Genomic DNA, 17,830 nt, shown 5'->3' on the forward strand with positions numbered 1-17,830 from the left:
TAAAACCTTGGCATTTTCATGATATAAAAATTAAGGTATAAAATTAAATGTAAAAAAAATTAGTTTTAATTTTAGCTTTATTTCATATTTTGAAGTGATCTAGACCATTATAAAGGCTGTATGTCTCAACCTGAAATTCTTACATGACTTTAATCCTGTAGAATAAAAATCTCCAAAAAGCCCTCCCTAAAGGTCCAGAATGACTATTATGCTTCCTTGAAAAGGACAGGACAGGTGAACTAGCAGGCTTTTTGGAGTGCCATGGCAGGGGGAATGGAGCACTTTGAGCACTCCACTTAGCATGAAACAGGAGATCCATGTTGAGTATCTCTGGTCTAAACCTTGAAACAGGAGACCTGGGGAGCAGCTATACTTAATGATAATGTAGTACATCCTATCTTTACATCCTTTCAATTTTAGGCAGTTTTAACGTTTCCTTTCCATCAGATTCAATTATTTTTATATTTCCTGCAGGTTCTTATTAAAAAGTAATCTATATTTGAACTGATACTTGTTTTATATATGAATTTTTTAGATATGATAAAGCTAAACTTGGCCAAAGTCTATGCCTGAATTGAGACCTTTTATTAGTTAATAATGACTGAATGGAAAGATTTTCCCCATGTATAGTAAAACCTCAATCAGGAAAACTGTTTTCATCTCTGATTCTAATCATGGTGTCCCAACATGAAGATGCCACAAACCTAGCTTCCAGTATTCCTAATTAATCCTGCCTAAGCTCACTGCTCTAGGCTTTAATGACCTACAGTAACCTGGGGTAACATTGAACTGATTCAAGAATGTAGTACTTTAAAATATCTTCTTGATTCTTAGCTCCTTTTTTGTACACTTTATTATTCACTATATTGCTATCACATGACTTTGCTCTTTCATAATGTAGGAAAAATTGTTTGCATGTTTGGAGCCTCATAGTGTCTGCTAACCAAAAATTATAGAATGGGTCAAGAAAAAATATATTTTTAATAGCATTTCTTGTATTTTCTTTATAAAAATTTAGTTACATGATTTCAGTGGTAAGAAAGTATCACAAATTTATAGGTTGCCCCCCTGGTGGCAAAGCTTATTTTGAATTATCATTTTCATAGGTTTAAAGGTTTAAATTTTTAGTCAGTATTTCACTATCTAATTATTTAATCTCATCTACTGTCTGGGTTTTTAAAAAGATGTAAAACTGGAGGACAAAGGGAAAAAGACTTTTCTTCTTGTTTTGTCCTTACTAATAGAAATTTAATGGGCCTTTGAGATTTTGAGTACTTGGGTTATGTCTATGTTACAAAGCTGAATTTAGGCAGTAAAATAATAGAAACTATTAAAACGAGGCTGTTAGAGACTTTAACTATTTTAATCAACATTTAGTTTTAAATCAACATTTAGTTTCTTCATTTTGATTTCCTAAAGACATCAGAATTTGTTCTCAATATAATGCAGGTATTCTAGGGTAATAGAACACATTTGAACTATAAATCTATGCAAGTTGTAAGACCATCATTTCCAGTATTAATGTAGGATTGTAATATTCAATTGGAAATCTTATGAGTTTTTCTCCAAATTTTCAAAATTTAGACTGTACTTCTTTTAGTTCAGTTTCTCCTTAGCAAAATAAATTTAGTTTGGCATTTGATATTCTATTTACCAAGGCTTAACTTTATTTGCTTTTGAATGTTTCTAGTAGAATGCAGAAAGATTTTGATAATTATCTGCTGATGAGATTAACCAAAGATTTCTAGACAGTTCCTTTATGGGTTCATGCATTTGAGTATTAAAAGTATAATTGAATGTAGTTAGCACAATATGGACAGATATTGTGTATTTGAAATTTTTATGCTATTAATTATTAGGTCCTTAAACTAACTATTGTAAGTTTGCCTTGAAATACAAAGAAATTTTAGAATTCAGAACTAGTATTTATTGAATAAGGCTTAGGTATATGTATATACTAATGTACTTCTCATAAATCTAGAAGGTTGTTGCCGTCATTCCTTTATTAGACCTAAGGTAACAGTATTAGACTGGGTAGGTAACATTAATGTGCTCAAGATCATCCAGTTACTAGGCTGAAAACTATATTTTATAAGTATTCAGGGATACTTAAAAAAATCAGTTTCTATTCTTAAAATTTTTAGGTCCTGGGATTCAACTTTTTTACCACTTTTACAATTAATAGTTCTGGAAGTAAAAATCAAGTAGCAACTAAATTAGTCCTGACTGTTTTTATACTATATTATTAGTTAATAATGACTTGAATAGCATAGTGCTTAAGAGCAGACTGTAAAGTCAAATTGCTTGTGTTTGAATCCTGGCTTTGCCCCTTACTGGCTATGTGAACTAACCTGTTGTGCCTTTATCACCTATCCCTCAAAGGATAGTTATGAGAATTAAAGCATATGTGTGTGTATAAAAAACTTTTTTTTACAGAGTAAGCACTGATAAGTATTATCACTCAAAACCTCTGCTTTAAAATCTGATGACCTCTACAGGTATGTTGAATAGTCTGTATTGCTCTTAGCCCTTGAATTCAGCCAGCATTTTTACCAGACATAAAAATGGTGTGATTATAAAATGCTAGGAATATATTCAGAAGAATGTTTACAGGTATTTTGTGAATGCCTATCTTGAATCATAAGGTATACTATTAAAACTAAGTCTTAAGCATTAATGACTATTATACAAACATATAGTTAATCTAGTATGGTGGATCCAGGATTACTTTTTGGTCTTATTACTATGCAACATCAAGATACAAATCATTGTCCACTTAATCTACAAATTGTGAGATACCACTAAAAAGTGATGTCTCAGCTCTGATTAATGTGAAATGTCAGCATACAGAAGTTTTTGAATGTTTGTAAAGTTTTATTGATTTCTCAGAAGCACTGGTGAACTTAAATTTAATGACTCTGAACATATAGTCATTTAATTCATAAGCATTTTCTTTTACATTCTTATTGTTCTAGTTTTACCACTGTATTCAGATCAACGGTTTAAAGTGATAGAACATCTTTTGAGAGTAACGGTGAATTCTCCCCCATAAACATCAATTTATAGATTGTTATTCTAATTTTTTATAATCCAAGATGTATCTTTGTGAATGTTCATGTGCACTTGAAGAAGTGTATTCTGCTATTAGGTGCAGTGTTCTGTAAATGTAAATTAGATCCAGTTGACTGATGGTGTTTAGTTCTATATTCTTGATTTTCTGTATTTATACTAGTTCTCTTACAAAGAGAAGAATGTTAAAATCTAATTGTACATTAGTTTGCTTTTCCTTTTGTTTCATGTATTTTGACTGTTAAGTGCATGCAAATTTAGGATTCTTATGTCTTTTTGGTAACTTGAACCTTTTATTCAGAAATTGATATTTGTATAGTTAGTCCAACTTTTAGTATTTAAATGGTGTCTCTTTTCCATCCTTTTAACTTACATCATTTGAACTGAGTTTCTTAGAGACAGCATGTAATTGGGTTATGTTTCCCCAAATGTCTTTCCATTGACGTGTGTTTTGCTGCTGTCTTTTAGGCTATTTGAAGATTTTTAAGTATTCCATTTATATATCTAAGAATGAACATTTTTTTCTTTCAACTATTATATTCTCACCTGTTGCCAGTTTCTCATATAAATACTGTAAATGCTCTCGTTTAGGTAGTTCTGCTTCTGGAGTTGAGGGAATTTCAAAATCAGAGGAACTCTGTGAATCTGAATGTGTGCTAAAATTTAGCGACCTGTTCTTCTCAGGTATGTGTTTCCCACAACTCAGAGTAGTTGGTTCTCCAATGTTAGGAACTGTAGTTATTTCTGAATCGCTGCTTTTTAAATCAGAGTAAGTGTCCTTTGGGCAAAGTACATTTTGTTCCATCTGGGAGGTAGGAATATTCTCTTTGGTTTTTGGTCTGTAGGCACCTTTGTTCAAAGAGGTAATATCCCCACCATTTTTCTCTTGGGAAGATAACAAAACAGTATCAGATTGGCTATCCCAGCCTTGACTTCCTTGTTCTGTTATGTGTGTTGACTGAGAAGAATTCTGGGAGGAGATGTGTGTTGATTCTCCATCAGAGTCACTGAAAAGCTTGGGTGACTGAGATCCTCCCGTCTCTGTGGAGGAAGGGAAGTTTTCCAAACCCTCATCTGTGGTGTCATCTTTTCTTTTAAAGAATACTTCCCACTGTGGTACATCCACATCAGCCTTTTGCTGGGGAAGCGTTGCAGGGCCCAGATCTTCTTGCACTGAAGATGGGTTTTCTAATTCTTCCTCACTTTCACTATTGGATTCTTCACAGTCTATAAAATTGGTCAAAAGAGAGTTTTGTGTACTCTCTGTTTTGAAACATCCTGTGCTTTGTCTCAGTTTTTCAGGCTGGTTTTGTGATATTGTAGTCATCGAAAATACCTCAGGGTGAAGAATTAGCTGGTATGGAACCTTGTGCCTTAATGGTACTGGCAGAGGGTCATCAAAGAGTTCATCCTCCTCCTCTATAGAACAACAATTAAAAAAAAAAGGTTTATAAGAAACAAGGTAAATGGAGTCAATTTCTATTTTCAATAAAGATTTAATTTGTAGCATTTACCCAGGGTTTAAATTCTTGAAACAGCAAAAAAAATGGAGAGGCTCCTTTTTTTTCCAAAGATAAAATCAAAAGGCCTCTTATTGGGATATGCTGAACAATCTATCATCCTTCTTGGATTTTTGTAATGCCACACCATTAGTAGAGAATATAAGTCAAGTGGTTCTTAAATCTGATAATTAGGATGATAGGGAGAACTGTTAAAAAAAAAAAGTTTCTAGATCTCATTCCAGAGATTGTCTGGTGAAGGTTGGGCCAAATAAAATATTGCAGCTGGTTCTGCTCATCAACCAAGTTTATAAACCCTGTCTGCTCTGCAAACAATAGGTGCCTAGTGGATTGGCTGCTTTAATAAAGAGTTGATCCCTCCCCTCCACCTCTATTTATCGTTTGTACACAACACCATGACAGATACTGGGGGAACACATACAGGTTAAATCAACTTTAACCAAAATATCAGATAAGTCCTAATAAGTGTCAAGAACTAAGTCAACATTTATTTTGCTGATTATTAAGCATGCCAAATCATCATATAGTAAGCCTGATCTATAAGATTAGGCAATCATTCTTACATGGGAAATGAAGTTCTCATAAATGAATAAAATTTCAATAAAACCAGTATTTTCCCACATTCTAAAGGCTTGGAGGCAGAAAATTAAATGTGGCAACTTTTGTTCTAATTAAGGTGTTAACTTATAATATCCTACTTCTTAAAGATAATTGAACCAGCTTAAATGATACAGGTGAAGCTAAACACTATTTTTAATAGATGATTATCCACCTCCCCTTTTGCCAATAAGGAGACATGTCCAGAGAAAAGGCATGTTGATTCATAAGCCAAACTCCTAAATTACCCAGTTTGGCCTTGAATTTTGGATCCTCCTGCCTCAGCCACCCAAGTTGCTAGGATTACAGGCATATGCTGCCATGCCCACCCTGAAGCTAATTTTTAGAGTCTGTTTCATTTAGGATTCATAATTGAACTTAGCCTTCATTCTTAAAGGACTTGAGAGAACTAATGTCTAGCTAGTATATTTGGAATCATCCTAGTCTCCAGAATATAGCTTTATTTTAAGTCATGAGCTATATATTTTAGTTCTGCAATGAGTCATCTTTTTATGAAGTCTAAGTTAGACAACTCCATGTCCTAGATCTGCAACTGTACCAGTATCCTGTTTACACTGCATAATCCTCTGTCACAGCATTTTCATGTCACCTTACCTGTGTGCGTCTAAGAAGCAAAGTTTCTATACTCTTGAGTTTAACACTGTGTACTATTCTGTAACCATGTGAAATTTTAAATTATGAAATTAGGCATAACACTGAGAAAAATATCACAATATTCAAGTATTAATTCTTAGAATTTACAAATACTGATAATAAAACACCTAAACTACATGAAAAAAGGACAGATATCATAAATGTTTGTAAAAATTGATAACCATACTAGAAAGCAATTTGATAATATGTATTAGGTACCTAAATTTCTATAATTTAACCCAATGAGTTATTTATCACAATTATAAAACAACCTAAATTATGACTTAATATTCATAATTCAAAGATTATAATGAAAAGTATGCAACCATTAAACTATTTTTGAAGAGTAACATTTTCTAATAAAATGTTTGAAGTGAAAAATAGGTATATACACATATGTGTATATTTATAAAAGTGATATAAGCTGCTTTTCAGCCTGTATGCATCTATGCAGTTGTTACACTACTGAATTCTTTCATCATTTCCCTGTGCCCCACTGTCCTAGGTCTCACCCTAAGGAATTCAGTCCACTGAATTCCAAGAGTCTCGTGCAACAGAACTTCAGTAATTTGCTCCAGCACTACAAACACTACTGTTCTCATGGACTAAAGCCCCCAATGTTTTTAAACTGTTTTTGACATCATTCCACTGAGTTTTATGAATATGTAAGTTAATAAGGGGAAAGGAAATACATTAAAATACTAATCAAAATATCTATATATTATATAGCCATTTATTTTCCAAATTATCTACAGTGAGTATATATTTTTATAAAAGTGGTCTTTGAAGATAATAATAAGGTAAGCTATTACAACATTTAGAGCACAAAGAGGTTTTTAAAAGAGGCTAAGAATGACTTCTGAGCTTGCCCCTCAGATTCTGATAAAAGCACAAATCTTAAAGCAGCTGATTTAAGACTACATGTATATTGGTGCTGATCGCTTAACAGAAAAAAACTAAAGGATCTAAAAATCTAGTCATTACCAGATTTTAGAACACTCAGATTAGGATAATTACGAAGTCAGTGATGTACATGGGTTAAATTAAATATTAAGACACTGTAAAATACATCTAAAATTCAGATTAATACCCATACAAATATGAGAAAATCTATGAGTAACAATAAGCCAGAATAATCTAGAAGGAACAAAATCAAAGCTAACAGAGGGGGTGTGGGGGAATCAAGAATAAATAAACTGGAAGCAAGCATTAAACATGAACCAGCAACCAGATCCAAAAAGACAATCATTGAATTTAAGTATGGACTGAGTAAATGCAAGCTAGGGGAACCTGCAACCCATCGGGAGGTTAGGCACAGCAACCTATGGAGTGACACAGGTGCCCCTGGCGCCTGCTGGGTAGGCAGACCTTTGACCGACCAGCAGAGCAGACCTAGGGCCTGCCAGCATGGTAGACGGATCACACTAATTGGAGGAGGATCACAGCCACTACCTGCCCTGCAAGGGTGATTTTTCAACTATACAAGAGCAATATAAATAAATAGAGGGAAAATATCAAAGACACAACAATTTCACCAAGCAGAAAGAAACGCCAGCAGTATGAAACGACAAGGAAAGAAAGGACCACAGGCAATGCAGGTCAACTCAACTTTAGAAGAGGTAATAGCTGCAACAGATGGAATGTCAGAGAGCTCAGGACATACATGCTTCAGATGATCTGGAGTCTCAAGGAAGACATGAGACAGCAAAATCAGACAATGAAAGATCACATTGACAAATAAATCCAGGAAGTAAAAGATCAATTTCACAGGGAAATAGAGGTAATAAAAAACAAACAAATAGAAAACCTAGAAATGCAGGAAACAATAAACCAACTTAAAAACTCAATTGAGAATACTACCAGCAGAGTGGATCACTTAGAAGATAGAACATCAGACAATGAAGACAGAGTATTTCAACTTGAAAAGAACATAGATAGCTCAGCAAGTCTACTAAGAAACCATGAGCAGAACATTCAAGAACTATGGGATAATATCAAAAGACCAAACTTAAGAGTCATTGGGATACAGGAAGGCACAGAGCTCCAAACCAAAGGATTAAGCAATCAATTCAGTGAAATAATACAAGAAAACTTCCCAGACTTGAAGAATGAGACAGAATCCCAAATCCTAGAAGCCTACAGGACGCCGAATATGCAAAATCATAAGAGATCCACACCTAGACACATTATAATGAAGATGTCCAACATACAGAATAAGGAGAGAATTTTAAAAGCTACAAGAGAAAGGAAGCAGATTACATTTAGGGGTAAACCAATCAGGATAACAGCTGATCTCTCAACACAGACTCTAAAAGCTAGAAGATCCTGGAATAACATATTTCAAACGCTAAAAGAAAATGGGTTCCAACCAAGAATCGGGTATCCCGCGAAATTAAGCTTCAGGATGGAAGATGAAATTAAAACATTCCACGACAAACAAAAGTTAAAAGAATTTGCAGCTAGAAAACCATATCTTCAAAAAATCATTGGCAAAACACTACAGGAAGAGGAAATGGAAAACAACAATGAAAACCAACAGTGGGAGGTAGGACAGTAAAGGGGGGAAAATAATCAAAGAGGAAAACAAATCAGGTTTAATAGCATTAATAAACAACTATGGCTGGAAGAACAAACCATATCTCAATAATAACCCTAAATGTTAATGGCTTAAACTCACCAATTAAGAGACACAGGCTAGTTGAATGGATCACAAAACAAGACCCAACAATATGCTGCCTGCAGGAGACGCATTTGATTGGAAAAGATATACATAGACTGAAGGTGAAAGGTTGGGAAAAATCATATCACTCATATGGACTGCGGAAACAAGCAGGAGTGTCCATACTCATATCAAATAAAATAGATTTCAAGCCAAAGTTAATCAAAAGGGATAAAGAGGGACACTACATACTGCTCAAGGCAACCATACACCAACAAGACATAACAATCATAAATATATATGCCCCAAACAATGGGGCTGCTATGTTCATCAAGCTCAAGAATCTAATAGACCACCATACAATAATCATGGGAGACTTTAACACACCTCTCTCACCACTGGACAGATCTTCCAAACAAAAGCTGAATAAGGAAACTATAGAACTCAATAATACAATTAACAACCTAGACTTAATTGACACATATAGAATATACCACCCAACATCAAGCAGCTACACTTTTTTCTCAGCAGCACATGGATCCTTCTCAAAAATAGATCATATATTATGTCACAGGGAAACTCTTAGTCAATATAAAGGAGTAGAGATAATACCATGCATCTTATCTGATCACAATGGAATGAAACTGAAAATCAACGATAAAAGAAGGAAGGAAAAATCATGCATCACTTGGAGAATGAACAATAGGTTACTGAATGATCAATGGGTTTTAGAAGACATCAAGGAGGAAATTAAAAAATTCCTAGAGTTAAATGAAAACACAGACACAACATATCGGAATCTATGGGACACATTGAAAGCAGTTCTAAGAGGAAAATTCATTGCTTGGAGTGCATTCCTTAAAAAAAGAAAAAACCAACAAATAAATGATCTCATACTTCATCTCAAAATCCTAGATAAAGAAGAGCAAAACAACAGCAAAAGAAGTAGAAGGCAAGAAATAATTAAAATCAGAGCTGAAATTAATGAAATCGAAACAAAAGAAACAATTGAAAAAATTGACAAAACTAAAAGTTGGTTCTTTGAAAAAATAAATAAAATTGACAGACCCTTAGCCATGCTAATGAAGAGAAGAAAAGAGAGAACTCAAATTACCAGCATACGGGATGAAAGAGGCAATATCACAACAGACACTTCAGAAATACAGAAGATAATCAGAAATTACTTTGAATCCTTATACTCCAATAAAATAGAAGATAGTGAAGGCATAGATAAATTCCTTAAGTCTTATGATCTGCCCAGATTGAGTCAGGAGGATATAGACAACCTAAACAGACCAATATCAATTGAGGAAATAGAAGAAACCATCAAAAGATTACCATCTAAGAAAAGCCCAGGACCGGACGGGTATACAGCAGAGTTTTACAAAACCTTCAAAGAGGAACTAATACCAATACTTTTCAAGCTATTTCAGGAAATAGAAAAAGAGGGAGAACTACCAAATTCATTCTACGAGGCTAACATCACCCTGATTCCGAAACCAGACAAAGACACTTCAAAGAAAGAAAACTACAGACCAATATCTCTAATGAACCTAGATGCAAAAATCCTCAATAAAATTCTGGCGAATCGGATACAAAAACATATCAAAAAAAATTGTGCACCATGATCAAGTAGGATTCATCCCTGGTATGCAAGGTTGGTTCAATATACGGAAATCAATAAATGTTATTCACCACATCAATACACTTAAAAATAAGAACCATATGATCATCTCGATAGATGCGGAAAAAGCATTCGACAAAGTACAGCATCCCTTTATGTTCAAAACTCTTGAAAAACTAGGGATAACAGGAACATACCTCAACATTGTAAAAGCAATTTATGCTAAGCCTCAGGCTAGCATCATTCTGAATGGAGAAAAATTGAAGGCATTCTCTCTAAGATCTGGAACAAGACAGGGATGCCCTCTTTCACCACTTCTGTTCAACATAGTTCTCGAAACACTGGCCAGAGCAATTAGACGAAATTAAAGGCATAAAAATAGGAAAAGAAGAACTTAAATTATCACTATTTGCAGATGACATGATTCTATACCTAGCAGACCCAAAAGGGTCTACAAAGAAACTATTAGAGATAATAAATGAATTCAGCAAAGTGGCAGGTTATAAATACAACATGCATAAATCAAAGGCATTCCTGTATATCAGCGACAAATCCTCTGAAATGGAAACGAGGACAACCACGCCGTTCACAATATCCTCAAAAAGAATAAAATACTTGGGAATCAACCTAACAGAAGAGGTGAAAGACTTATACAATGAAAACTACAGAACCCTAAAAAGAGAAATTGAAGAAGACCTTAGAAGATGGAAAAACATACCCTGTTCATGGATAGGCAGAACTAACATTATCAAAATGGCGATATTACCAAAAGTTCTCTATAGGTTTAATGCAATGCCAATCAAAATCCCAACGGCATTTCTTGTAGAAATGGAGAAAGCAATCATGAAATTCATATGGAAGAATAAAAGACCCAGAATAGCAAAAACAATACTAAGCAGGAAGTGTGAATCAGGTGGTATAGCGATTCCAGATCTCAAACTATACTACAGAGCAATAGTAACAAAAACAGCATGGTACTGGTACCAAAACAGGCGGGTGGACCAATGGTACAGAATAGAGGACACAGAAACCAACCCACAAAACTACAACTTTCTTATATTTGATAAAGGGGCTAAAAGCATGCAATGGAGGAAGGATAGCATCTTCAACAAATGGTGCTGGGAAAACTGGAAATCCATATGCAACAAAATGAATCTGAATCCCTTTCTCTCGCCAAGCACAAAAGTTAACTCAAAATGGATCAAGGAGCTTGATATCAAATCAGAGACACGGCATCTGATAGAAGAAAAAGTTGGCTACCACCTACATGCTGTGGGGTCGGTCTCCAAATTCCTCAATAGAACACCCATAGCACAAGAGTTAACATCTAGAATCAACAAATGGGACTTACTTAAACTAAAAAGTTTTTTCTCAGCAAAAGAAACAAGAGAGGTAAATAGGGAGCCTACATCATGGGAACAAATCTTTACTCCTCACACTTCAGATAGAGCCCTAATATCCAGAATATATAAAGAACTCAGAAAATTAGACAATAAGATAACAAATAACCCAATCAACAAATGGGCCAAGGACTTGAATAGACACTTCTCAGAGGAGGACATACAATCAATCAATAAGTACATGAAAAAATGCTCACCATCTCTAGCAGTCAGAGAAATGCAAATCAAAACCACCCTAAGATACCATCTCACTCCAGTAAGATTGGCAGTCATTATGAAGTCAAACAACAATAAGTGCTGGCGAGGTTGTGGGGAAAAGGGTACACTTGTACATTGTTGGTGGGACTGCAAATTGGTGCAGCCAATTTGGAAAGCGGTATGGAGATTTCTTGGAAAGCTGGGAATGGAACCACCATTTGACCCAGCCATTCCCCTTCTCGGTCTATTCCCTAAAGACCTAAAAAGAGCATGCTACAGGGACACTGCTACATTGATGCTCATAGCAGCACAATTCACAATAGCAAGACTGTGGAATCAACCTAGATGCCCCTCAATAGACGAATGGATAAAAAAAAATGTGGCATTTATACACAATGGAGTATTACTCTGCAGTAAAAAATGACAAAATCATAGAATTTGGTGGGAAATGGATGGCATTAGAGCAGATTATGCTAAGCGAAGCTAGCCAAGCCCTAAAAAACAAATGCCAAATGTCTCCTTTGATATAAGGAGAGTAACTAAGAACAGACTAGGGAAGAAGAGCACCAGAAGAAGACCAACATTAAACAAGGATGAGAGGTGGGAGGGAAAGGGAAAGAGAAGGGAAATTGCATGGAAATGGAAGGAGACCCTCAGGGTTATACAAAATTACATACAAGAGGAAGTGAGGGGAAAGGGAAAAACAGTACAAGGGGGAGGAATGAATTACAGTAGTGGGGGTAGAGAGAGAAGAGGGGAGGGGAGGGGAGGGGAGGGGAGGGGAGGGGAGGGGAGGGGGGATAGTAGAGGATAGGAAAGGCAGCAGAATACAACAGACATGAGTTTATCAATATGTAAAGCAATGAAGTGTAACTGATGTGATTCTGCAAGCTGTATACGGGGTAAAATGGGAGTTCATAACCCGCTTGAATCAAAATGTGAAATATGATATATCAAGAACTATGTAATGTTTTGAAAAACCAACATTAAAAAAATAAAAAAAAAAAGAGGCATAAGTTGGTAGAAAGTAACAAAGGGAAAAAAAAAAAGAATTTCAGCTTCCAGTGTACCAGTTAATCTGCAGATAGAGCCTCTAAGGGAGTGATTATGGGTAAATGAGGATGGGGCCCTGATCTGGCAGGATTAGTATCCTTTAAGAAACACCAGATATCTCCAATTCTCAAGTGCTCTCCCTGTACCTTGTGGGCACAAAAGAGGATGGCTAACTACAAGCCAAGAGAAAGGGCCTCAGAATGAAATGTACCTTGCCAGCCCCTTGATTTTGGATTTCTAATCTCCAGTATGGTGAGAAATAAGTCTGTTTAAATTACGCAATCTGTTTTTTTTTTTTTTTTTGTTACGGCAGCTCAAACAAAACAGATACCATATGGCTAGCACAATACCAGCCATGTACTAGGTGTTCAAGAAGCATTATATATTCACTATACGGTATAGTAACTGACTCTCCACCAAAGGAAACCAGAATCCTAACCATAAAATATGGCTGGGTGTAAATCAGGAGAGCTTCACTAAGACTGTAAAGTTCTGATTTCTATATGGGAGCTTATCTCTAAAAAATGAAAGTAGTGATTAAAGAAAGTATAGAGAAAATCCATTGATTTTTCTCCACCACTGATCAGTCTGATAAGAAATTACATTAATAATGGCTTCATTTCAGACTGTATATTGAAGAGAAACATGCAGGGGTAACAACACAGCCCCTCTTTGGGGCCTTTACTAGTCACAGAGCATGTTCCCAGAAAGCTGAGAACACCTTGCAATGTGCAACAGGTTTTCACCACTTACTACATACCTGGGAAGGACATCGGACTCCTGACTTCCTGAAGATAGTAAAGCAAAGCTCTTCCTGGAGACCATGTCTATCAGCCCAAAGCCACTTTACCAGACCAGAACATCCTGAAAAACATCTTTGCAGGAAACCCACACCACTGGACCTAGGACCATTTTTCTTACCTGAGTCTACATGAATTGTTCTAGCTCTCTTCAGTTTTCCAAGAGGTTTATACTTTGGCTCAGTACTTTGGGAAGATCTGCATAAAGGCTGCAAGCTAAAAAGAATCAAAATATTTGACTTTTCCTTTTGGAAAAACTGCTAGAAAGTTTGCATGATTTATAGAGACTACAAAAACTTGACTATGGGGGAACTCGTACAACTTCTTTTAAGAACTGAAAGTAGTGTTTTTTAAAAATTACTTTAATAAAATAAACTGGTAAACAGGTACTTAAATATAACCCCAAGATAATCTACTTGTTAGGATTAAGGGAAACAAAACTTAGATCTTCACTCTTGTAATGCAGAAAAGTAGGTCCCTATCCTAAAACACTATTAAGTAATACAATGCTTCATGGTATTCAGGGAATATAGGATAGCTAGCTGCTTCCCTCTCCCTGTTTAATGGGATTTACTTATATCTTGCAATAATCTTGCAAATCTCACATATTTATCTCTTCATTCTGGAGCTACAGGCTGAAAGTGTGAAGACAAATAAAAGGAGAAAGCATCTACCCTTCATTGAAGGTAGCATTGCTAACTGCTTCTTTGAAGATTGCCAGAAGCCTTGAGGATTTTATATAACTTACCACTTGGAGGAGAGCACCAGGAAGCTCCCAACCTGAAATTTATGTTCAGCCACACCCACCTGCCATTGTCACTCTTCTTCTTTTGTTCAGAGTCTATTCTGTTCCATTCCCTCCAGAACCTTAGCTCTGTTAACACTTCTTAAAATCATTTTAACTACTCTCCTTTGGTAACTTTCAAAGTAAGGAGTTTCTCCCCAGGCCTGCCTGTAACAGAACTACCTCATGAAATGCAAGATGAGGGAAGAGGAATTTACCAAGCACTCAAACTGATTCTTAAGTGTATTCAAGATTAATTACAAAAGGCATTTTTACATCTCAGCTCTTTTAATATCAAGACTCTAACTCTTGTCTGTACCCTTCCCTGAACTATCAAAAAAAATTTTTTTTTTTTTTTGTTTTTTTGTTATTAAGGATTGAACCTAGTATCATAGTCCCTGTAGTTCTGGGAAACAACCACTGAGCCACATTCCCAGCCCTTTTTATTTTGAGACAGTGTCTAATTTGGTTAGGGCCTTGCTAATTGCTAGGACTGGCCCCAAACTTGTGATCCTCCTGCCTCAGTTTCCTGAGTTGCAGGGATTACAGGGGTATACCACTATGCCTGGCATTATCAAACTGTTTGAAGAATAGTCTTCCTCACTTTTACACATTTCTCAAAAACAAAAAAATACAATCTGGCTTCCAACTCATAAGTCTACTAAAATTGCCCTCATTAGGCACATACAAATGACCTAATTACCAAGGCAACAGAAGACCTCCCTATATTATTTGACTAATCAAAAATTTGCCACTGATACACTATACTTTGTTTTTCCTGGTCCTCCCACTGTCTAGGCCACTCTGTCTCCTTCTCATTCCTTAATGTGCTGCTCAGAATTTTGACCTCCTTATTTTACCCTCTTCATTCTCTCCTGGTGATTTCCTTTGTCCTTATGGTTTCAGTTATCGCCTGCACTGCACCTCCTAAATCTGTGCTTCCAATCTACACCTCTCTCCAGAGCTTGGTCCTAAACCCTATTTTCCATGAACGCTTGCAAGCCTAGTTCTGTATATATACTTATCAGAATATTGTATATACTCAGTCTCTGGGGTAGATTTCCTGGCACCAGGCCAGATACCTTCGTGATTCACAGAAATTTGTATGTATATGGTATGCTCCTGTTCAGACCCAGCCTTCTCCCAATACTCCAGAATTCCATAAGTATTGGTGTATCTTAGTCAACTTGAATCCATCCAAAGTGCAGTGCCTAAGCTAGAACTGGCACTAGAGAAACATTTAATGAATAGGCCAGGTATGGTGGCACACATCTGTAATCCAGAAACTTTTCGGAGTGCAGGTTTGAGGCCAATCTGGGCAACTTAGAATGACCCTATGTCAAAATAAAAAGGGATGGAGGTAGAACACCCCTGGGTTCTAATCCCCAGTACTGTCAAAAGAAAAAATAAAGAAATATTTAATGAATGAATAGATGGAACTTAAAGAAGAGGTTAAAAACATAGTGACAGTAAAAGATAATCATACTGTTTCACCTCTCCTTTGGTTTTGCTTGTCCATTCACTACATATCTTCACTGATCACCTGCTTGGCACTATGCTAAGTGTTTTTTATATATTATCTCTAAATTTCTGAGAAACTCAACAAATAAGCATGAATGGATACTCCTACTTTGCTTATTAGAAATAACTAATTTAGAGAAATCATCTGAGATCACACTGCAAGTAAATGGTAGAGCCAGGATTCCACCCAGGACAAATTCATAATTCTACCTATACATTCTGACACATTGAATGAAAGGAAAAAAGGGAGATGAATAGAGTTTGAAAATATTAACAGCAGAATCAGGTTCCAGATTTGCAAACTTTCAGGCAAAATTCCTTTGTCTCCTAGACAAAAGCCATCAAGGGAGTAATAAATGCCACAAGTAGTAACTACTCACATTTCTATAACTTTATCCTTAGTTGTGCCCAATGGGATGACATTTGGATATGCGTTCACAGGACAAATGTAGCTCAAGAAATCTTTAATCTAGAAGAAGAAAAATAAAATGGATCAATTATTTCCATGATGACAACACAAAAATTTCCCTTTTGCAAATGGAATGACTAGGGCACAGAATAATTATTAGCATCTACCTTTCCAAATAAAGCATCAAGTTAAGAGATAAGAGCTCAGATGTTGCCAATAACTCTATATTAAGATAAAAGGCTACTTTGACTTAGAAAGGTAGGGAGATCTAGTCCTCAGGCATTGTATAAGGAGAAAAAGGTCAAACCTATAACCAGAAGTGATCCACTACTTCTGAGACACCTAACAAAGGAATATCCTTTCTTGTTCAAGTTGACAGCCTGTCTAAATAAAATACACTACAACCATCATTTCTCAGTATTTGTAGGGAATTATATTCTAAAAAATCATTATGAACACTGAATTAGAGGATACTGAACCACTGCTTCTAGGGAGGAAAATGGTACATAATTAGATTCCTGAAAGCCCCTATTGATATCTTCATCAACCAATCTACATATACTCTTGTTTTATATATATTTGTTTAAAGACAATTTGTTTAACACTGCTGATTTGTTAACATTGAACTCACAGCAAACAGCACTGTAACTCAGACCTAAAAATTTGTGTGTGTGTGTGTGTGTGTGTGTGTGTGTTTTGTACTAAGAATTGAACCCAGGGGTGCTTAATCACATCCTTAGCCCTTTTTATTTTGAGACAGGGTCTCACTAAGTTGCTTAGGGCCTCACTAAGTTGCTGAGGCTGGCTTTGAGCTTGCAATCCTCCTGCCTCAGCCTCCCCAGCCGCTGGGATTACAGATGTGCACCATCATGCTTGATTCTTAATACATATTTTTACCATAAGGCACATCACAGCCTTCTTGTGCTCAGGAATCTAGACAGTACTTCAGCACTACACTAGAATGTCATTTTAAATTGCAAAATTACTGAGAAAAAGCACAAAAATACAAAAAAAAAGTGGCATTCTACAAACCACAAAAAGGACACTTATTTATAGTATGAAAGCTACAGTATGAGAGCTGCCTTGTTCAACTAGATCATGAAAAGTGCATGTTAAGTGACTCACATTTCTCATCACTGTCCAAATGACTGACTCCTGAGGGGCTGCAAGTATTGATATTGGGGTTATAAATAAGTAACGGTGAGTGAGCAAACTCAGAAATATGGAGTTCATGAATAATGAGAACCAACTGTTACTAGAAAAAAAATGAAACAAGATGATATTTAAACAGAGATGCCTCTGGAAGTCAAGAGTACTGTTATCAATGATGAAGGCTGAAGTACTATTAGGAGAAAAGTTATGAGTTTATGGGATCCCCTTACCTCACTATAGGAGGAATGAAAAGAAAAGCAAGCTCTGTATGAACTCTCCCCAGTCCTAAAGGGAAATGAAAGCAAAAATTTAAAAAGTCATTTAGCAAAACTAAGCTAAAAGTCCTGACTCTAATCTTTAGGCTATTCAAGTATGAAATCACCCCACAAT

General features: G+C 35.8%; 1 protein-coding gene across 2 annotated transcripts in view; it reads right to left on the minus strand.

Moving 5' to 3' along the window:
• Positions 1-2,339: 2,339 nt before the first annotated feature.
• Dclre1c (DNA cross-link repair 1C) overlaps positions 2,340-17,830 on the minus strand; it is a 36,352-nt gene continuing 20,861 nt past the window's right edge. The window contains exons 11-15 of one of the 2 annotated variants that reach the window (XM_077802536.1): positions 17,671-17,725; positions 16,260-16,348; positions 13,696-13,790; positions 4,138-4,488; positions 2,340-3,786 (exon numbers count right to left, since the gene is read on the minus strand). In XM_077802536.1, the coding sequence (XP_077658662.1) occupies positions 3,566-3,786; positions 4,138-4,488; positions 13,696-13,790; positions 16,260-16,348; positions 17,671-17,725 (811 nt within the window). In that variant the 3' untranslated portion in view covers positions 2,340-3,565. Of the gene's footprint in view, positions 4,489-13,695; positions 13,791-16,259; positions 16,349-17,670; positions 17,726-17,830 lie in introns of both variants that reach the window. The other variant, XM_077802535.1, reaches the window with a different exon arrangement.

This window comes from Urocitellus parryii, chromosome 9 (assembly GCF_045843805.1).
Source record: "Urocitellus parryii isolate mUroPar1 chromosome 9, mUroPar1.hap1, whole genome shotgun sequence".
NCBI lineage: Eukaryota > Metazoa > Chordata > Mammalia > Rodentia > Sciuridae > Urocitellus > Urocitellus parryii.